General features: G+C 27.5%; 4 protein-coding genes across 8 annotated transcripts in view; 1 reads left to right on the top strand and 3 right to left on the bottom strand.

Annotated features, from left to right (window-relative positions):
• Positions 1-546: 546 nt before the first annotated feature.
• On the bottom strand, positions 547-4,359 carry LOC111684385 (zinc finger protein 572-like). Of its 3 annotated transcripts, XM_046948436.1 has the most exons (5): positions 4,238-4,359; positions 2,539-2,658; positions 1,656-2,401; positions 1,342-1,587; positions 547-1,281 (listed from the first exon to the last, which is right to left on the bottom strand). In XM_046948436.1, exons 2-5 carry the CDS (start codon positions 2,656-2,658, stop codon positions 1,107-1,109), a joined length of 1,287 nt encoding a protein of 428 aa, XP_046804392.1. In that variant the 5' UTR covers positions 4,238-4,359; the 3' UTR covers positions 547-1,106. The 3 variants fall into 3 exon arrangements, with proteins under 3 accessions (XP_046804392.1, XP_023302308.2, XP_046804393.1); XM_023446540.2 differs by lacking the exon at positions 4,238-4,359 and having other exon boundaries at positions 2,539-2,789; XM_046948437.1 differs by lacking the exon at positions 4,238-4,359 and having other exon boundaries at positions 1,656-2,429; positions 2,539-2,673.
• A 294-nt stretch (positions 4,360-4,653) lies between these two features.
• LOC111684387 (exonuclease 3'-5' domain-containing protein 2) lies at positions 4,654-6,955 on the top strand. Of its 2 annotated transcripts, none has more exons than XM_023446541.2 (5): positions 4,654-4,971; positions 5,029-5,981; positions 6,052-6,220; positions 6,281-6,604; positions 6,663-6,955. In XM_023446541.2, exons 1-5 carry the CDS (start codon positions 4,775-4,777, stop codon positions 6,760-6,762), a joined length of 1,743 nt encoding a protein of 580 aa, XP_023302309.2. In that variant the 5' UTR covers positions 4,654-4,774; the 3' UTR covers positions 6,763-6,955. The 2 variants fall into 2 exon arrangements, with proteins under 2 accessions (XP_023302309.2, XP_046804390.1); XM_046948434.1 differs by having other exon boundaries at positions 4,797-4,951.
• A 449-nt stretch (positions 6,956-7,404) lies between these two features.
• LOC111684388 (solute carrier family 35 member G1) lies at positions 7,405-9,588 on the bottom strand. Its single transcript, XM_023446542.2, has 3 exons — positions 9,280-9,588; positions 8,955-9,210; positions 7,405-8,896 (listed from the first exon to the last, which is right to left on the bottom strand). The coding sequence occupies exons 2-3, from the start codon at positions 9,161-9,163 to the stop codon at positions 8,059-8,061; spliced, it is 1,047 nt and encodes a 348-aa protein (XP_023302310.1). The 5' UTR covers positions 9,164-9,210; positions 9,280-9,588; the 3' UTR covers positions 7,405-8,058.
• Positions 9,589-18,608: 9,020 nt separating this feature from the next.
• Positions 18,609-22,893, bottom strand: part of LOC111684393 (protein tincar) — a 35,034-nt gene continuing 30,749 nt past the window's right edge. For both annotated transcript variants that reach the window (XM_023446549.2, XM_046948395.1), the window contains 2 exons: positions 20,114-20,705; positions 18,609-20,060 (listed from right to left, as the gene is read on the bottom strand). In XM_023446549.2, coding sequence (XP_023302317.2) covers positions 19,227-20,060; positions 20,114-20,705 — 1,426 coding nt within the window. In that variant the 3' untranslated portion in view covers positions 18,609-19,226. The remainder of the gene's footprint in view (positions 20,061-20,113; positions 20,706-22,893) is intronic.

Genomic DNA, 22,893 nt, shown 5'->3' on the forward strand with positions numbered 1-22,893 from the left:
TAAAATTTTATAAATTTAGTATCAAAACTTTACGACTAATTAATACTTCACTTATAATTGGCCCTACTATTAAATACGCACTATAGTCATTTAACAAGTGTATGCAGCCTACATTAGCGGAATTGTCTTTCTCAGTTGTATGTCGTCAAAAAAAAAAAGAAATGCAAATTTTGTAAAATTGTTAAATTTGGTCTATATTAGCAGAATTGTCTTTCTCAGTTGTATGTCGTCTTCTTAATATCCAAAATCTGTATTTATCCAAATGATACCACATATTGTATATTTTGTTGTAAAATTACAAAAAAAAAAAAAAAGATTTTTTTAAGCGGTCTACCCTTTTTTGGGAACAACTATAAAATATAACAAAGATTATTTGAAGCTGTGTAAAATATTAGGTTTAACAAGAAAAATCGTGTCCCTTATACAATATTTTCTTGAAAACTGTTTAGCTCGCGAATGGACAAAACTTAACCGGAAAATATTTTGTTTTGAAAAAAATATTAAGTTTTGAAAAAATCAAAAATTAAAACATTCGCTTAAAGCTACTTTTGAAGTACATATTGATAATTGTATTTATTGTGGGAGTATATCGTTTTTTGTTGAGTACAAGAAATGTTTAACACAAATTTCGACATTTTTAACATATAACCTTATAAAACGTGCAAAATTTTATAGAACTAGTAATAGTATGGATTGCTGTAATTTATTAATTGGCCAATAAGGCTTACGAATTACAAATGAAATAAAAAAATAAAAAATTGGTATATAATTAATCTCCTAATTATAGTTACGATTTGAAATGTGATGAATTTCGAGACGAATGGTTTATTATTTTCTAGCAAAATTATACACACATATTAAAATACTTTTTATAGAAGTGAATACATATAAGAAATATAATAAATTGTGTGAAAAGCAGCTGGAATTTAATGTTAAATAATACAAGAAATCGTTTTGTCGACTTCAATCGATTCGGTTTTAAAAATGAACTATATCGCATACCTGATTATTACAAATATTATTAGGATTTGATTTCCATTCCAAGCTATTAAGGATTAATAATCCCTAATATATATTTAAGTTTTATTTTTATTCGAATGTCTATTCTAAACAAGAAAAGTTGAAACGTTCGTTGATTGTGGTATTAAGCAATGTGATTGAGTCAATTCCTCTTGAGAATTGGGACGTTTATCTTTTTCAACAGCTTGCTTATGCATGATAGATCGAAAATGCACTACAAGATGAGTTCTTCTCGTAAAAGATCTATTACAGACTTCACACCTAAATTAAAAAATGTAAATTAAATATAACTTGATTAATAAATAAGGTGAATAATCATACTTAAAAAGTCGTTCGCCAGTATGTGTTAACATGTGATTTTTCAGTATGTAAGATGTAGTAAAGGATTTACCACATTGGGAACACATAAATGGTCTTTCATTAGTATGTGTCCTTTCGTGTTTTATACGTGTACTATAATCAGTAAATCTTCTCTCGCAAAATTTGCAAGCGAATGGTCTTTCTCCAGTGTGCCTCCTCATGTGTCTTCTAAGCTCTGAACTTGTGAAAAATTTGTCGGGGCAAAGCCTATAAATTAAAAATCATACTAATGCTTTTTAAAAGCTCACATATATTAAGAACTATTTATTTCTTACTCGCAAGCACATCGCTTATCACCTGAATGTCGCCTTAAATGCAGTTTGAAATGGTGACGACAAGTAAAATGATTTCCACATTGATCACATATAAAAATATTAGGATGTTCGTAAGCATCATTACGTTTTTTCCTGCTTTTAGTTATTTCTTTTTTTATTTTATTTTTTTGTCCTTCAGCTAGTAGTCTCTCTGCCTTTTTGCTTTTGCGGTTAGTTTTTAGCTTCTTTACTGGACACTCTGTAGTTTCTGGACTGTAATCTACATCACTATCATTAATGTATAAGGCTTCTTCATCGCTTACCGGTTTTGTAGTATCAAAATTCTCATCAAATTTTTCAGAAATTACTTCTTCTATGAAAATCTTTGTATCCTCTAATGTGTTTTCTTCGTTAGGTTTTAATTCCAATGCATTTATTTCGTCTTTGCTTCCTTTAGCAAATGTCAATATTTGTCTTTTGTTTAAATCTTGCGATTCAATTATGTTTATTTCCTTTTCTTCATCTGCAGAAGATATAACTTCATGCTTTTCAATTACTATATTTCTTTCTTCCTTTACGGGAAATACCTGAATAAATTCAGTGGCTTCTATTAAGATTTCAGAGGTTGGCTTCCTATATCCCCTGGAGCTTTTTATTTTAAAAGATGTCTGAACTCTAAGAAAATTATCTCGAAATTTGTATGCACTAGTTAAATCCTTTTTGCAATCGCAACACATAAGTTTCGGAAAACCCAAATTGTTTTTCAGCTAATTTTGGAACATTCAGAAAGTAACTCTAATATTTAGTTTACATATGTACATACATTCATATACATATATATGTATGTACATACATATAATTGATTTTAATGAAGAATTCTGTTTAACATCAATAGTAAACTTACCCTTACTCCAGTAAGATCTTTAAGCTGAAGCAATATGTTTTTATTTTGAATGTCGAAGAGATTCGTAGCATCTTTCTCTTGTACAGTTTTAGCACATATTCTACATTGGTCCTCACACATCTTTTGGAAAATTAAAACTTTTAAAAACAATAAGAATATTATGGGAATTCGCGAGCACAAACAATAAACAATATTGCATATACAGTCGAAGTAAATTAATAAAGTGGCGACATCTTTTGTTGTACAACAACATCTACAACACACAAGTATTCAAAGTAAATTAATAAAGTAGCAGCACTTGAACAGCTGACTATTTTTTTTTTAACTAGATAAATGAATTAAGTTGTTAAAGTTTGTTTCGGAAAATATTAACAGTCTTATGCAAAAAAAAACCTTATTATGACCTTAAAGTGTACATTAGTTAACAACGACTTTTAGCTTAATAATCCATTATTAAAAAAGTATATGCAAAAACAGTATTTTAACTAAAATACATTTTAATGTTTTTTTTATATTTGATGCTGGCAACACCATTATTTTATTCTGTCAATATTTTCATAATGTTGTATATGAACGATTATTAGTTCATTTGGTATTCGTGTCTAATATTATTTTTTTATGCTTTTATATAAAATAATTGTATTTAATAACATAAAAATGGGGTTGTATTTATTTATTTAATTTATTTATTTATTTAATAAAAACAACGTATAAATCAAATAAAACAACTAATGCAATAGCAAAATTATATTTTGATTAAAGAAAGTAATCGAGTAACGTTTTCTTTAAATTTGCATTGATATTTTACACATCACTAAACTATAACATAAAAATGGGGTTGTATTTGTTTATTTAATAAAAACAACGTATAAATCAAATAAAACAACTAATGTAATAGCAAAATTATACTTTGATTAAAGAAAGTAATCGAGTAACGTTTTCTTTAAATTTGCATTGATATTTTACACATCACTAAACTATTTTATAAACAAAATTTATGTTTTTGGCAAAAAGAAAAGAAAAAATATGGAGACAATTAAATTGAGTGTATCCATATTGTTTTTTATTTATTTATTTTTTTTTATAATTTATTTAAAAAATTAACACAACAATATTTTTCACAAAACGTCAACAGTTATAAATTGTAATACAATAATGACATTTGACTTTAATATAGGTTTAAAGTACGGTTGAACCATTATTAACTTTCGTATATTTAACAATGGTTTACTACAGGTATTTTAAGCTAATTATCGTTTTTGGATATACTTTTATCGAATTTAGCTTAACAACGGTTAGTAAGCATGTTGTAAGTTTTTTTGCATAAGACTGTAAGGATTTAATTATATTATTATATATTATACAATTTATAACACTTTAAAAACATTTTTAATTCACTTTTTCAACTTTTCACAAATTTTAACAAATAGCAAAACACAATTTAAAAATGACGACGTAAACAATGTTAACAATTTTCAAAACAAACTTTGACAACTAGTTAAAAAAATAGTCAGCTGTTGAAGTGATGCTACTTTATTAATTTACTTTGGTGCCAACAGTACTTTTTGTAAAACAAAGATCAGCAAAAACCGCCTGCACTTGTTTTTGTTATATAACTACCGAATTGTCAAAAATTGTCTTTTGCTCTTATTATAATCTAAACTGCTGTCAAAATTTCATAGTTGTTTTAGTTACTTACATATATGTTTGGAGAAAGAAAAATAATTAGTCGCCACTGTATTAATACACTTTGATACAAAGTAAATTAATAAAGTAGCGACATCTCTTGTTGTTCAACAACGTCTATAACAAACACATGTATTTTGTTTTTGGAATTAACTATGAATGTGTCAAAATATAATTTAAGAAAATTTCCTTTAACAACAAACTGAACAAAACATAAATGTAAAATATTACTTTTAAGTTGAAAATATTAAGGATTTAATTATATTATTATATATTATACTATTTATAACACTTTTAATTCACTTTTTCAAATTTTCACCAAATTTTAACAAATAGCAATACACAATTTAAAAATGGCGATATAAACAATGTTAACAATTTTTAAAACAAACTTTGACAACTAATTTCATTTTTCTAGTTAAAAAAATAGTCAGCTGTTCAAGTGATGGTACTTTATTAATTTACTTTGCTTTGATATATACTTTAATTTCATCATAGGATATAAAAATAATATTTATCTATTGATCTGTAAACAAGTGAATTTCTCGAAATGGAGAACGCAAAAAATAAATTAACAAAAACAACTATAATGGCTGCTGCTGGATTAGGATTGTTAATTGTAATGGTCTCGAAGCGAAAACGCATTTTCCAATACTTGAAATCAGTGAGTGATCCTCTAAAGTACAGGCGTATAGAAGTTATTCACACAGTAGATGATTGTCATAGGGTAGTTAACCAATTAAAGAAGTAAGTTTTTATAAACAAACAAAATTAATTAAATTTATTATTTAAAAAATTGTGCAGACACTGTAATACACTAAAAGTTTTGGGATTTGATTGCGAGTGGGTAACGGTTGGGGGTAGCAGGCGTCCTGCTGCATTACTTCAATTGTCTTCTAGTGAGGGGCTGTGTGCCCTTTTTAGGCTATGTTGTATGAAACAAATTCCTAAAAGCTTAAGAGATCTATTAGAAGACGATGAAGTCGTTAAAGTGGGTGTTGCACCTCAAGATGATGCCAAGAAGTTGGCTCATGATTATGGTGTGGGTGTGGCAAGTACCTTCGATCTACGATTTTTGGCATTATTAACTGGTAAAAAACCAGAAGGGCTTGCAAAGATGTCGAAATCTGTTCTAAATATAGAGTTAGACAAACACTGGCGTATAGTTTGCTCTAATTGGGAGGCTAAAGTTCTCAGTGAGAAACAGTTAGATTATGCTGCAAATGACGCTTATGTTGCTGTTGAAATATTTAAAAAATTATCAAAGGATCTAAATCCTAAAAGCACGTGGCAAGCGAAAAATGATTTTGAACGCATCCGTCGAAAGTTGGAACCATTTTATGAAGTTAATTTTAAAGAAGGTTTTTTTAAGGATTTAAACAAAGAGAAAACTAATAAAAATATAATTAATACCAAAAGTAAAATTGACAAGAGTTTAAAAAAATCACAAGTTCGAGGAATAAGTACAAGGTCAAAAGCCTTATATGATAATTGTCTATTGGAAGCTCCTGATGGTGAGCTGCTATGTACAATTGACAGACGCAAGGCGAAATGGTATTTAGACCAGGGTCTTGGAACTGAAGTGTTGTTAGATCCCCTCACGGTCAGACTTAATTTTGAACCCGCTGGAAGAGCTGTGGGAGATGTTGGTAAATATTACCAAACGCCAAAGGAAAATCAGTGCGTTGTATGTGGTTACAGGGATTCCTTCATAAGAAAAAATGTGGTGCCACGAGAATACCGTAAACATTTCCCTGGTAAAGTATTATTTTCGAATAGAAAACTTAAATAATAATGTATATCTATGTACTTTACTTTCATTAATAGATGTAATGAAATCGCATACCTCTCATGATGTTCTATTATTATGTCCAAAATGTCATCAGTTAAGTAATATTTCTGATCTAAAAGTACGACATAGATTAAGTCAAATATGCGACGCACCTTTTACTTATAAGGAAGGTGCATATAAACTGATAGAAATTCCTGAACTCAGGTTGAATACTTATTGTTGAATACTTTATTTTCAGTATTAAAATTTAATACACTTTTGTAGGCAAGTTAAATCAGCGGCTCGAGCATTATTGAAGTGTGGAGATCAAATTCCTGAAAATAGACGACAAGAATTAGAATCAATTGTTTTAAACTACTATAAGGAGGAAACTAAAATTTGCCTTGATCTGTTACAAGAAGCATCGGAAATTGATACAAAACGTAATAACGAAAATTATTCACAACATGGAGAAAAAGTTGTTCAAAAATTTCAGAAGAATCTCGGTGGTCTCTTGGAGTTAGAAAAAATTTGGCGAGAACATTTTATTCATACTATGCAACCAAAATACTTACCTCCTCTGTGGAATATCAACCACAACGCAAACAGGTTTGGAATATAACATTTAGAAAACTTTGGCATATGCAACATCACAATATTTATTTAGATTGGAAATCAGAGCCAATGAAGGAAGAGTTAATCAAGAGGATCTAATTTTAGCTGGTGTAATTTTGGAACAAGAGCAGAAGTTGAACAAAAAGGAGTGAGAATTTAATTTTAAATTATCATCTCTATTTTGCATTTCAATTCGAATCGAAATTTTCTCTGTTTTTTTTTTTGCTAATTTTTGTGTATTAAAGTTTAAAGAAATTTAAACAATAATCATTACATATGCAGATGTTGTTTAATTGATTTCTAAAGACCAACTGAGAAAATAAAAACTGAATTCACTTTTATAAACAAGCTTGTGCATGATTTTTATAAAAAAAAAACAAATATGGAAAACTTTGGCATATGCAACATCACAATATTTATTTAGATTAGAAATCAGAGCCAATGAAGGAAGAGTTAATCAAGAGGATCTAATTTTAGCTGGTGTAATTTTGGGATAAGAGCAGAAGTTGAACAAAAAGGAGTGAGAATTTAATTTTAAATTATCACCCCTATTTTACATTTCAATTCGAATCGAAATTTTCTCTGACAACATTGATACTCTGCATTTCAATTCGAAAATAAAAACTTACAAAAACGTAGTTATGATCGTAATGCAGAATACACACAAGCGTAAAGCATTGAAATAAAATTGATTTGCGTTTTCTTTTACTTACGATTCCGTTTTTTGTTGGAATACCAATATTGGATCGTTGCATAACTGAATGCGGAAATCTAATAAAAATGCAAAATAGGGGTGAATTTATTCAATACGTTTATTTTTAATATTATTCGCTTACAGTAGATATTAACACCGAGTACATACATACATCTCATCACCTAAAAAGCAAAAGTGCGTAACAACACATTAAATTTCTCCAGGAAATACAAAAAAAAAAATGAATTTTTCTTACATATAATGAACTCGGTATTTTCGGCAAGTTTTCATAAAATTTCGCCCGGTTGCATTTTGGGTGATGATATGTACGTAAATAAGTTAACACATACATACCAAGGTTACGTACGTTTATTTATAAATATTTCTTTTAATGCAAGGATTCTGGATATACAAATATGCAGATTTTTATTCTTCATTGAATACAAATTATAACTATTTCTATACTAAGCATTTGATTTTTTATTTGAGCAACTTTGCAAAAAGTCTTAACAATTGGTAAAGAAATTTCATTTATTTACTTAATTTATTATGTGTGTATGAATAAATATCGGTTCAATTTAGTTTAATTAGTTAGTTTGATTTGAATTAAGAGAAGAGAATGAGATTATAATACTAATAATAACTATATTAGAAAAAAGAAACCACAATGCATTTAGTTATTTGAAAGTCGATGATCATATTCTTATTAAAGACTTAATTAATTTATGTATGTATATTAATTTATTTAATCTCTTTACTCAAAAATCAAATAACGCAGTCGTTTTCGAACTGTAGATTCTCGGGGTAAGGATAGCGCCCATTTCTTTAGGGCTGCTAAGATAACTGAACTTACTACTAGCAATGCTCCTATTAATGAATAGATAGTAGGAGTCTCACCAAAGAATATTATTTGCCATATAAAGGCAAATACGATATCGGCACAACGAGCTATAGCCACAGGTCCCGCTTGTTCCATTTGTAAAGAGAGTGTTAAGAGAATTTGTCCAAGAAAACTAAAAATACCTAAAATGACTACCAACCATCTGTCGCGTCCACAAGCAGGCCAACAAACGGCTCCAATTGATCCACAAACAACTAGTGTGTAAATTAAAGCAAACGCTCCAAAGTTTGTCATAATAACCGAAAAGTGCAATCCTTTTAATGCTCTCAAAAGTATATAAACGTTGGCACCAAATAATGTAGATGAAATGGCTGCAACAGGACCCCAAATGTCATATTTTTTTCCTTCATATCTTTCGGCTTCGAGAGAAGGTGCAGCATCGCCAAATACAAAAGGCGGGCGAGTAATCAGCACCACTCCCACCAATGTTAAAAGAATAGTAACAACATTAAATAAACTACATTGCTCTTTAAGAAAAACTCTAGCAAATATGGCCACAAATACTGGGGTTGAAAATATTATTACACTGGCATCAGCTAAGGGCATATGACGAAATGCGTAGAAACTAAGCATAAGTCCTGTAGTCCCCATAAAACATCTTAATAGTAATATGATTCTTTTACCCTCTGGAAACACAGGTTGTTTGGTATATACAACTATGGGTATAGCTGGTAATAAAACGCCAATAAATCTAAACAAATATATTTACATGAAAATTATTACATATTATAATTTAAAGTAATTCTCACCTAAATGATGCTAACTCCATAGGATTAATATCAACTAGTCCTTTTACTATCACAGAACATAGTGAAAAGAATAACGATGATAGCGTGGCTAATATAATGCCCAAATATGGACAGTTCAACTTTGACTTGATTCGAGTAAGCCAAAGTTTGGAGGTCTCATTATTACGAAAACCATCCACAAACTGATGTAATTCGAAATTTTCAGGCATTTTCTGTTTACAAACAATCTTTTTTTATTCTATAATTTTCATTTTACCTGTAAAGACAGAATCAGAAATATTTAATAAAATTAAGGTGTTAACGAAATGTTAAAATCGATTTTTACCCTTCTAGAAATTTGTCTTTATATTAATGTTGAAATTATTGGATATTCTTAAATGTTTAATTATTTGCATTATTTCGAATAATTATTTAAGTTATATCTTTTATATTTCCTATGCTAATATGGTTATTTTGATGAAATTTGATGTATTTATTTGGATTGTCTTATAAACTTTGTTGACAGAATAACAGCAAATCCTTCGTTGTTTTATTCTACAATAATTTCCTTATTTGTTTTAGTTCCTTCTTCGGGATAGATGAAGCAGTGTTGTATTTTGTTTTCTTCGTTAAAAATATGGCATCATTTCCGCGTTAGACATATACAGTCGAAGTAAATTAATAAAGTAGCGACATCTCTTGTTGTACAACAACATCTACAACACACAAGTATTCAAAGTAAATTAATAAAGTAGAATCACTTGAACAGCTGACTATTTTTTTAACTAGATAAATGAAATAAGTTGTTAAAGTTTGTTTCTGAAAATATTAAGGATTTAATTATATTATATATTATACAATTTATAACACTTTAAAACCATTTTTAATTTACTTTTTCAACTTTTCACAAATTTTAACAAATAGCAAAACGCAATTTAAAAATGACGACGTAAACAATGTTAACAATTTTCAAAACAAACTTTGACAACTTGTTTCATTTATCTAGTAAAAAATAGTCAGCTGCTCAAGTGATGCTACTTTATTAATTTACTTTGGGTCCTAATAACTAAATTGATAAAATGAAGATTTTTTTTAAATGAAGCAAGTTGTCAAAGTTTGTTTTGAAAATTTCAACATTGTTCATGTCGCCATTTTTAAATTGTATTCTGCTATTTGTAAAAATTAAAAAAAATGATTTTAAAGTAGTGAAAGTTTTATAACTAAATCCTTAATATTACTTTTAATTTATGTTTTGTTCCTATTGTTGTTAAAAGAAATTTTTGTTAAATTTTATAAACAAAATCCATATGATTTTGACACAATCAGAGCTAATTTCTAAAAAAAGTGGATGATGTATCAAAAAATTAATGGATAGAAACCATTCTTCTTTTCACAAAATTTATTTATTATTTAGAGTTTCTTTTATAAAAAAATTTAAAACTTCCCATAAAAATTAACATTTTTTACGTAAAGGAAATTGCTATTGTTTGGCACTCACTTTAAAAAGTAAAAAATATTTAGATAAAAAGTGTCACACTAGGAAATTTTTATGAAAAACTTTTGTTTTTGTGTGTGAGAGAAAGAAATATCAACTATCTCTTTCTCTCACACACAAAATCAAAAGTTTCTCAACAAAAGTTTCCCAGTCAATCTTTAGTTTATTATTCTTGGTAAAAACATCATTTTTATACCCTCAGAATAGAACTCTAGAGCTTATAATTATGTTAAATGTTTAATTTTCTCTAACAAAATCGGCACATCTTAGTTATTTATAAGTCTAAATGTTACTGTTAAGTTTCGTAATGATCGGACCTCATTTCACCCTTGTCCCCATACAAGGTCCGATTCAGAAAAAGATAAATAATTGACTTATAAACAGTAAATGCGGGGTTTCAAGTTGACAATCAAAAGCCAATTAATAATCAGAATAACTAATCTAAAAATAAATTGATTCTGAAGTTAATTCCTTTTGATGTTTTTGAGTAAAAGATTAAACTTTGCAGTGTTACCATACAGAACAACAGAAAACGTCATTGTTTCTTATCAAAACAATGCATGTTTTATAAAAAAGAAGACAATTGTAAATGTAATATGAAAATTAATGAAAACTTAAATTTAAAACAAAAAAATATATTGTGAAGTCTCTATATTTTATACTAATCGATAAATCAATAATTTTAATATTTATTTTTATAAAAATTGTTTTAATTTCTATGTATTAGCTGTTTACAGTTTTGCATTTCTGGTTTAAACAACCTCCATTGGGCGCTTAAACTAGCAAACAAAATTAACTAATTGAGTACTCAAAAACAACATTCGAGGATTCATTTTAATTTAATTCCTTAACCTAAAGATTGGCCCTAATAGTTACCACGATCTGCCAATTCCTGATTAAAATTCTTATTTGACCAGAGACCAAAGTTTACTTTTTTGAATTATTGAGCATCGTTTAATCCAAATCTATTTTCCACCATGCCATTAAATGAAACGTGAAGATATGACGGAGGTTATATATTTTTCAATCGACAAATGCGACTTTTAGATGGCATAATTAATTTTGTTAATGAACTCGTCTTCCCGCTTTATAAGTTCTCAAATATGGTAAACAGGGACGGTAAAAGTTATGGCTTTTATAATAAAAAATCATTATAGGATTTTTATTATTATTTCTGTCAAAAATATAAAAATCAGGAAATAATTATTATTTCTGCTTACGAGTGTGGTACTTGTCTTTAATAAAATCATCGTGTTGAAAAAATGAACTGAAATGCTAAAGAGTAAGTGAATCACTTCAAAGCTTTTTAAATCATTCTTTTTAATGTAAGTTTTCTGGGCTTCTAAAAACATAAAAAACTATAACACACTATAACAGGTGTGTTTTTGTGTGAATATTATTTTCTTTAGATTAATGATTATTTATAAAGGAAACTTATTTTTCTGAGTTTTACATAAAGCGGTGGTATTTTTTATTTACCTCTCAAACATATTTATAATCTTATAAATCTGCCTTTATATTAAATAAAATCATTAGAGTATACGAATATGATTACATATTAATGCATGTAACTTTGTATGTATAACATTACATGTATAATTAATAATTAGTGTTTCTTATGTTTACTACAATATGTATATAAAAAATAATATTATTAAATTGAATATTTATATGTTTAAGCAATACTTTTTCGATTTATTTTCCAATAATATTGCACCATATAATAGAAAAATGCATATGTATGTGTGTATTGTATGTGTGGTTACTTTATATAGTTATAATAAATTTTAAGTTTTTCTTTTGTAGCAGTTTTTACTTTAAATAGTGATGTAGTAAGTTTAATTTTAAAAAATGTTGTTAGAAGTGTAATTAGGCGGAAAAATGAGCAAACTGTGGAATTTTAAATAAGTAACTAAAAGTTGGTATAGGGCTTCTTGGAGTCTAAATTAAAGGGCTAAAAGTTGATGTTTTTTACAAATATCTCATTGCTACTACACATCTGTAGACAATTAAATTTTGTACACTTTAGTTAAACTCTCCTTTTGCATATCATCACAACAAAAAAAGTTGTAAATGCATGGGTTCCTCTAGTGAAACATAATTTGAACATTAGCGTGTATTGCAAAAATAGTTCGACTTAAAAATGAGTGCACTATATTTATTTTAAAGTGAATTATTAAACGGCTTAGAATAACTTAGTTGATTTAGCTATGTCCGTCTGTGTGTTCATGTATACTTTGTGCGCTCGATTATTAAAATAGTTAAAATTCTAGCCCCCATACAACCATACCTCACGAATAGAACTTTTTATTTTATAATTGAAAATATTTATTTATATTTAATATGACAACTATTAACAATATTACAAAATATTAGTAAAATATTCTTGCATCTCTACAAAAATAGGCAAAATTAATTTTTATAAAAGTCATTGTTGTTATAAAAAACAACAAACACATGACAACATCGCGCGTTTAGATTTCTTGCAAAGTACATCACACCCCCTACATGAAAAATGATCTACAAAAATTGGTTAAAATTAAGTAAAAATTTCAACAAACATTTTAACATAAGTTCGAACTTAATTTCGATTTCAACAAAAACTGACCAAAAATTCTGTTACAAATTTGTATCATTACAAACCAACAAACATGGTTTAAGAGATACATATTAATTGTGTGTATTGTTATAAAAAAACCTTATTTGAGATATAGTTTTTTAACATTAAAATTAAACAATAAACAATGGAATCAATATGGAAAATTCTATGTACATTAGAGTGCTCCAAGCTTGTATGAAAAAAAATTTCCGACAGCAACACTATGTCATGCAAAAAATTAGGCAAATATGATAACGTTAACAAAGGCTCTGAAGTTTCCAAGTGCATTTAGAAACATCGAATTTGGCTTTAATTTTCAATTATGTGTATATACTTTTTTAAAAATTTTAAATCGCGATATTTTTCACTGCAATGAGTTTTCACTAAAAAGTAAATGATGTGAGGAACATACATACATGTTATCTACATCGTTAGCTAAAACGCCCTAACTAACAGATAATTTTAAGTCGTCTTTATCATTGATTGTAATGTGCTTTATAAAATAAACATTTTTTTTATAGAAGAAAAAATATATTAAAAATGTTAGATGAGCAGTTTACGTTTTAGGTGACGATTATTTAAATTATAGATTATTTCGTATTCTTTAAGGATAGCCATATATAATGTTAAGATAAAGTTTGAGATATGTTGATAATTTTATTGCATAAAACGTGTTGTAGAAATAGTTTATATAATATAAATATAATATTAATACATATTAAGTATATAAAGTTTGGTGTTTATTAGCTACATATAATGTCAAAGATATTTTTTAATAAAACTGGGGGTACTGGGTAACTCGATTTGAAAAAAATCATTTCTTGTTTGTATTTTAAATACATTGTGTTTCGAAAACCTTTTTCGAATCGAAATACAAAGTAACCACCCTGGAGTATTTAAGATTTGTTCTACTATGAACTTTAATAAAAAATTCATATAATAGTTAGTTATAGTCAATATTATTTTAATTATTTTCAGTCTTTAAAAAAGTAAATTAAAAATGTAAAATTTGTATGAAGAAACGCAAACAGCAATTTCTTAAAATAAAATTCTGATACGGAAGTTTGGGGTTGGTGGTAGTTTGGTGATTATATCGAAACATTCAATTCCTTCTTATATTTATATAAAGTATGTATGTAAATATATTTTATAAAACATTTAACAGCGGTTTTAAACACATAATTTCAATTATTTTTTGAAGGTTAACTTGGAGTGAAATAGAAAATATAATTCATTTCTATTTTTAAATATTTCTAAAATTGCATAAACACCAAGAAAATTGTATTAGGCCAACTCACAAAAAATGGTGCTTGAGTTACGTTGTTATGTCATATAATGTTACCTAAAATATTTTGGATTTTATGTTGTCTATTATATATAAATAAATATCATAAGGGGACACAATTTTACATGCTCAATTCAAAATTTTACCCAACTTCAAAATATATTTGTTTTCTTCTATGAATAATACTTATGCCGGTTCTAAAAAGTGTTTTATGAAGCCGCATATAACAGTGTACACGTAATATTTGCAAAATTAAATTTTTTTGAATATGACAATAATAAAGAAACTGTTAATATATGATCAATATATGATAATAAAGAGACTGTTAATATATGATCAACACATCGATGGATGCGGCTTTAAAGTCTTTTTCTAATGATATCAATATATGGGGTATCATATATAAAATTTAAAAAATTCAAAAATACCTTTTTAAAATTAGGTACAGCTAACGAACGGCTATTGCCAGACGTCAAATATTTTGGAAATAATCATAAAACAAGGCAATGTAAATTTTGAGGGGATAACAAAAACACGGCTTTAAACAGAGTGAGGGGCCTAATGTACATATGTACATACTATGTATGTAGAATTTTTATTGCAATTTTAGAATCTTTAAATAGCTATTATATGAGGTATTTTGAATGAAAATAAAATTTATAAGGCAAAATCATCTTATAAATCATTTGTCCAATTCACAATCGATGTCGTATGGTTGTAGTGTTGTTTGTCAAAAAGATTTTTCAAATAACAATATTTGAAACAAAAACAAATCAGTAATAAAAAAATTACGACATACAATGATACAACTGTATAACACCGATTGTGAATTGGACAATTAATAACTTTATTAATCGTTAATAAATAAAATTTTTAATATAAAAATCCTATGAATATAACGGACATAAAAACATCAAAAATTTAATATGAACATTACATGCACAGGTATGTTTCTATTATTTCTACTTCGAAAGATAACTGTATCAGTATTTAGGTTTATTTAAGTAAGTGTAATTAACCGGTAATGCAGTGATAGGTATTTCAAAGATAATTATAATATTTAAAACACAGTGGCTAAAATTTAAATTTGAAAATAACTAAATAAGAAATTAGCTTCTTAAACTGAAATTTTATTTTTTAATTTTAGATTAATTTATATATCAGATCAAAGGTCCAATATATATACGGAAAACTATAAAAACAAAATTATTTTTTTCATTTAAGGTATACATATATTCGTTATTTATGGACTTCTATCAAGCAAGTTTAATAGGATTCTTCAAGATTTGTTTTAAAAAATATATGGACAGACAGCAAATAAGTAACAAAAAAGTGGTTTTCACAGGCGATAACTAATAGGTAAACCAATTATGCACACTTAAAATAATTCATGCCTAATTTAAGCAAAAATATTGTACTTTCCACGAAATGGTTCGTGCCCTTACATTCTAATATAATTTGTATCAGAAATATGTAATATTTCATATGTATGTATTATGTAAACTCTAACTGATATGAACTTTTAAAGTTGTACGTATGTACTTATGTTTATTAGGATGTCTTTTTAAGAATTTAATGCAGGAATACCCTTCAATCGATGCATATTATTGTACTGAACATGAGAAAAATAAAAAAATATTTTTAGCGATTGAAAATCATGACTTCAGTATAATTTTTGAAAAATATGATATCTCCAATTATTTTAAAATGGTCTTCAAAAATTCCAAAATTTTGATCTGATTACGGGATTTGTATAGTATTTTTGGCCCACAAAGAGACATATTATTTTCGCTTTAAAAAAATAGTTTGGGGTTTGAAATTATTTTTGAGTTTATATGCCTCTTATAATATACTAAAAGTTGTTTTACGGACCAGAAATACTCTGACAAAAATTTTAATTATTTTTCTTCGTGATTAGCTCTAATTTACGGAATTCGAAAATATTGCAGACCATAATTTTTTTTTAAATATTGTACTGAGATCATAATTTTTAATCGTAATATTAGTAATATTTCGTAAAACGCCCTCTTTCAAATAAATATTAGTATATTATAGATTTCCGTACAGTCGGTTTTTTAAACACTAGTTGTTCATTTTAAAATATTTTTTCTTTTTTTAATTTTAGTAAACAAACTGTTATTCACACGGTTTTTTCCTTCTAATGAAAATAATTAATTACATGCATTTTTTCTTACATTTTAAATAAAAAAATATAATTTAATTATATTATAATAAATATTATTATGTCTAATTTTGCTAATATTTACGAAAATAAAAAAACCGTAACAAAAATATTTTTATTTTGTAAAATAAAGTGATATTATCGTATATTACGAAAAAAGTTTATACTTTTTGGTAAATGTCACGAAATTATTTTTGTAAAATAAAACAAAGTTTCTTAATACCTACACTGAAAATAATCCATGCTTAACTTTACGAAAAAAAATTTCGTAACTACATTTTTCGTAATATATAAGAAAATTTCGTGTATAATACGAAATATTTTTTAATCAACCCCTTTTCTAATTTTACGAAAGTACGAAAACCTGTCGTAATATTTTTTTTCGTATAAATTAAAAAACTTTGTTTTCTTTTACAAAAATAGTTTCGTTAAGGCATGTAATATTTAACGAAAGTAACGAATTTTTTCGTAACAAGATTATTTAGTAATATACAAGAATTATTTTTGATTTTACAAAAAAATTATTCTGTTACGATTTACTTTTGTTATTTTCGTAATTTAACGTAATTTTTAATTTACAGGAAATTAGGCAGCTAATTTTTATGTTTTTTTTTTTTAAAAACATAAAAAAATTGTTTCTTTTCTTAAATTTACAATAATTGTTTTAAAAGAACTAAAATATTTGTCTTAAAATATCGTAAAATGAACAAATTTTTTTTCTAAAATTATATAAAAATATTTTGCATTTTACTAAAATATTTCGTACAATTTCGTATATATTACGAAAGAATTTCGTGGTGCGAAACCACGAAGCATTTCGTACAATGTACAACATTTTTCGTGTATATTAGGCATGGATTATTTTTAGTGTACATTTTAAAGTATTTTTTCTAATTTTATTTAACAAATTATTATTCACACGAATTTTTAGATTTGTAAGAAAAAAAGTTCTTAAACAATGTACAACATTTTTCGTGTATATTAGGCATGGATTATTTTTAGTGTACATTTTAAAGTATTTTTTCTAATTTTATTTAACAAATTATTATTCACACGAGTAATCGGTGGTCAAAAATCACAAAAATATATATTTAACGAAAATTTCTCAATTATCATATGTCGTACGTATTTATATACTATATAATTTCTACAGAAAATTTCTTTCATCTAAGAGCTATAGTATATTATTTTTTCATTGCAAATCTAACAAATCACAATCAATAATTTTTAACGCTAATACGGATTATGACTCAATTTTTCTTCTGGTGTAAAGATACATAATTAATTTATGTTACATCCCTTATCACAACATCACTTTCTGGTCCATAGTGCAATGTCCGGCTATCCGAAATTTTCGATTTAGTCACAAGTCATTATGAGTACTTATACTTATGTGTATAATTTGAAAAAAAAAACTTAGTGCACATAATCTAAAAAGTCGGGAAAATTATTAGACTAAATTTTATTGAAATCAAACAACGACTTAAAATAGCTCTCATTTGTTTCCAATATACTTTTATGCTTTTGAAAATTAAAAAAATACTGCAAAATATTTAAAAACAAAGTCTAAGCGATTCTGAGACAAAACGTATAACAGTGTATAATCATATATTATTAGCTTATGAATAACGTAAATAAATTATTATCGGTACAATCTATATACAGAGACAATTTCTTTGTGCGAAACCACGAAGCATATCATACCATGTGCAATATTTTTCTTATATATTTAGGCATGAATTTTTTACCTCCTTATTTATAAATAACATTATATTTTATAAAAGGTTTATAAAACAAAATTTCCATAAGAAATTTGATTTATAAATCGTTTATTAAATAAAATTTAGTTTATGAATAATGCGTTTAGTGTAAAAATGTATAATAATTATTTTCAAAAAAGGGAATGTAAATAGTCCGTTTAATTATATTTTAAAGGTATTCTAACGTGTGTTGAAATAAGCCAAGATTTATACATACTTTATTTAAATATAGTTAGCAATATCTTAAAAAATATCTACATATGTATGTATATAGTATATACTATTTCGGTTTTTATAGTATATTACTCTAATTAAAATTTAAAGTAACAATAAAGAATGAAAATTATATTTAAATATGATTTGTGCTTTGTGTTTACCACGCATGTTTGTCTAACCAAAAAATGGTTAATTATTTAATAAAAAAAAAGTTGGGATATGATTTAATGAAAATATTACAATCACAATTTATGTATTAGAGTTGTTATAAGTATCTATAGTTAGCTTTAATTTTATTTGTTTTAAATTATACATACTGTACAGGAGAAGTATGTTACTAAGCGAGTTTTCTTCAGGATGCCTCAAGAATTTTGAAATATAATGGTATAAAAACATATATTTTACTACCATAAAGTTAATAAATACAATTTAAATTAAGAAAACTCGCATGGTAGTGATAACTCTCAAAATTTTGTAAAATATTTTGCGTAAGAGTCCATTAATATATATAAGACTCAGGATTATCAAGCAATAATAGGGAAGTAATTATTATAAGTAATTTAAGTATTATGTGATTATTTAATTAAACCCATATATACATACATCCATACATAAATTATAATGTAGTACATCATTTGTATGTCTGTATGTACATATATATTTTTATATAAACATGTGTTATATTAAAAGCATAAAAATATGTTTATAAAGTACATATTATCTGTTTTTAAAAAATAATAACCATATGGTGGAATATTAATGTAAAGCATTTGCTGTAGCATAGAGACTTTCCTGGTCGGAGATCATTGAATAATTGGCAGAATCACGATCCTCGTGTATAGTTGAGTTGACCAGAGAACTTTCATAGCCTAGTTTTGAAAAAGTTTGATGACTGTATAGTGGATCTGCTCCTTTGATATAGGGATGGCGCCTTAAGATATTAGGATTGGAGTAACGTGCACCATTTGGCAAGGTAGTGTGTGTGACATGTGGTGGCGATGGAATTGGTGGCCGTGTTTGTTCAACTCGGTCGTACGTTTGGTTTGGTTTATGACCCGACATAGCAACTCCTGAGTTGGCATATAATGGTGTTTTAAACGAACTTACATTGGTTACTGTGTTTTGAGTTTGAAACATGCTGTGGGCTGAAGTTGCATACACAGCTGATTGTGCTTGCTGGTAATGACTGTGACTATTTAAAGGGAGTGGCATTGTACTGCAATGTTGAGAATAATCAATTTTTTGATCTGTATGGGAACGCTGTAAGGGCAAAGTCGCACTATTAGTACTACTTCCAGTTGCAAAACTGGACATTCGCATATTTGTGCAACGGCCATAAGGTTCTTCTTGGATGACAGGTTGTGGCTGTTTTAAAAGCGGTTTACAGACAACCCTAGGTCTTATAACAACTTCAATTTCTCGTTCTTCAGCTGAGTGAACACCACTGGATGACTCAGATGGTGCTCGCTCTGGTGGAGATATTGTACTCTCAGTGCCACAAGAAGCAGTGTCACTTCGTGGTGTTGTAGCTTCTTGAGGGACACCGGAGTCGGCTCGTCGTAAGCAACGGGGAGTAAAACTTGAAGCAATCTAAAAAAAAATATTGTGAACATATTTATAATTATTGAATATTTTATACTAACGTGTGCCTCATTCGCGTGTACAGCAATCCTCACAGGTGCTAAAGGACTGATTAAATTCTCTGCAGATAAAGAAGATTCATGCATTTGTTTCATATTTTTGTGTAATATTTTTGAGTTATTATTATGCGTGACAGATACTATTGCAGTAGGTGGTGGTGGTGGCGGTAACGGTGGCTCTAAATCACGTGTAGAAGCGTAAGTCACACTATCATCACGTACACATTCCAATAATTTGCCTTCCTCTGATATATTATCATCGCCAAATATCTTATCTTCACTGTCTTCATAACAATTATCATAATTATTAGCAGGGTTAATAGTTACTGTGGTTGTATGGTCTGTGATCGTCATGGAAGATATCATATTGGGAGGAGGAGGAGGCAATTCATCGTATTCACTTAAATGTACAAATTTAACAACTCCAGTTGGGGTATGTTCTTCAGAAAAAACAATACTACTTCCTGTTTCACCACTGCTGCCTAAATTCTTGCCAACAATTGTTGCTGTGCTTGATCTTAATGTTGCATATTCTCCATCATCAATTTCCCCCTCAATACTGGTAAAACATACCGAGGTTCCACGGGACGAATCGCTGTAAAAAATATTTTGTTAAAGTGATAAATTACAGGAAGCCTTTTTTATAGACAAGTTCAATGATGTTTGTGTTATTAAAAATAATATCTAATACACTTTTGAAATATATTCATACAAAAAAAAAGTGATATATCCCTGTAGGATTTTGTGGGTCAACTAAAAATCAAGTTAACTTTTTGCTAACATATTATGACTAGTTTCAAAGTAACTCAAAAATGATCGAGGAAATAAACAAACATTTCAATAAAATTTTAAATAGAAACTCAAAACAAATTTGTCAAACAATTTGTATTGAAAAAAATAAATTAAGAAAATGATAATTTGTTTTAACAATGAAAAATAAATTTATTATTAAACAAGTACGAATGTATAGTCGGGCGTAGCCGACTATATAATACCCTACACCTGTCAGTATGTATGTTAAAAATGGGGATTATTTAAAAAAATAAAGCATTGGTTTGTTTTTTTTTAACTTTATTTCGGAGTATTTTTACTTTTATTTTGGCAAAAAAAGATTTTTTACAAGAGAGTTCAAAGGGGAGTAGGGCAAAATATGTCCCTATCCTTCAAAATGTTGGTAGGGGGAGTTAAGTCTTCTTCAATATTATTTATGTAGAATTTAAAAGTGTTATTAGTGTTTGTAAGTGAATTTTGACCTTTAAGTCATTTTCTGAAGGGGAGTTTGTATGTGGGATAGGGTCAAATGAAGCCCGATTATTACAAAAATCGGTAGTGTCATTTAAAGTTCTATAAAACTAAGTTTTGTCGACTTTTGTTAACATAATAGATCATTTAAATTAATTATAAGCCAAAAGGCCCTATTTGGGGGGTACGGTTGTATGGGGGCCAGTCGAAATAATGGACTGATTTTAACCATTTTCAATAGGCTTCGTCCATGGACCAAAAGAAGCGTGTGTGCCAAATTTCATCTAATTATCTTCAAAATTGCGGCCTGTACCTTGCGCACAAGGTTAACATGGACAGCCGGCCAGACGGACGGACGGACATAGCTTAATCGACTCAGAAAATGATTCTAAGCCGATTGGTATACTTTAAGGTGGGTATTTTACGAATATTTTTCTATGTTACAAACATCAGCACAAACCCAATATACCCTCCCCACTAAAGTGGTGTAGGGTATAAAAATTAACATTTTCAGGAATATAAGGCATAAGGTAATGGCGTATATACATAGATAGGGAATGTTGCTGCTGTTGATTGCATTATAATCAGTAATAATCAGTAGATCAGTAAAAAATTGTAGAAACATATAGGAAAATTGCACAGGTTACTCACAGCTGCTCTTTTATTTATGCATCTGCTCTTTTATCATGAGGTAACTTCTGGTTAATTGAAACTGATGTATTGTGAGTGAGTACTGACACGTTTCTATGACATTACATTGGAAAACTGAATAGTATTTTATAAGCAAAATAGTTTGCTTTTCAATAAATCACGCATCTTGCGTTTCCAGATTGGATAATCCAATCCATTTTTACTTACAGATTCTTCTTATAATCTTGAAGTATTTCCAGATTGGATAATCCAATCCATTTTTACTTACAGATTCTTCTTATAATCTTGAAGTATTTTAATCTTGATAAAATGTCTTTAATATCTTGTAAAAATTTCTTGAAAAATTCTTGATTTTCTTAATATTTAATTTTTTTTATTTAAGTTTCTTGAAAATTTTCTTAATTTAATTTTCTGAGTTTCCTGGGCCCATAACCTTTTGTAGTATATGTTTTATTTCGAATAAAATATTATGAGAATTGAAAAATCAACAAATACAAATATTACTAATATAAAAATACAATCAATATACAAAGTATAATACATAACATAACAATTTAATTCAACATGAGTCACCTCTGACTCATTTGTGGTTCACCATAAGTTAGTTTTAAGTTAACTAAAAATCCTACTGGGATATTATATATCGAATATACAACGTATTTTTCAAATCCTTTGTACATAATGTATGGAGCTAGTCACCCCTATTCTGCATTTCGATTAAAAAAAATATTCCAACAAAAAACTGAATCGTAAGATAAAGAAGAAGCAATTTCGTTTCAATGTTTTACGATTGTGTGTATTATACATTTTAATTGTAATTACGATTTTGTATGTTGTTATTTATGTGGCGGAGAGTCGAATCTAAATGCAATTCCAAAGTTACCAAACGA

This window comes from Lucilia cuprina, chromosome 4 (assembly GCF_022045245.1).
Source record: "Lucilia cuprina isolate Lc7/37 chromosome 4, ASM2204524v1, whole genome shotgun sequence".
Lineage (NCBI taxonomy): Eukaryota > Metazoa > Arthropoda > Insecta > Diptera > Calliphoridae > Lucilia > Lucilia cuprina.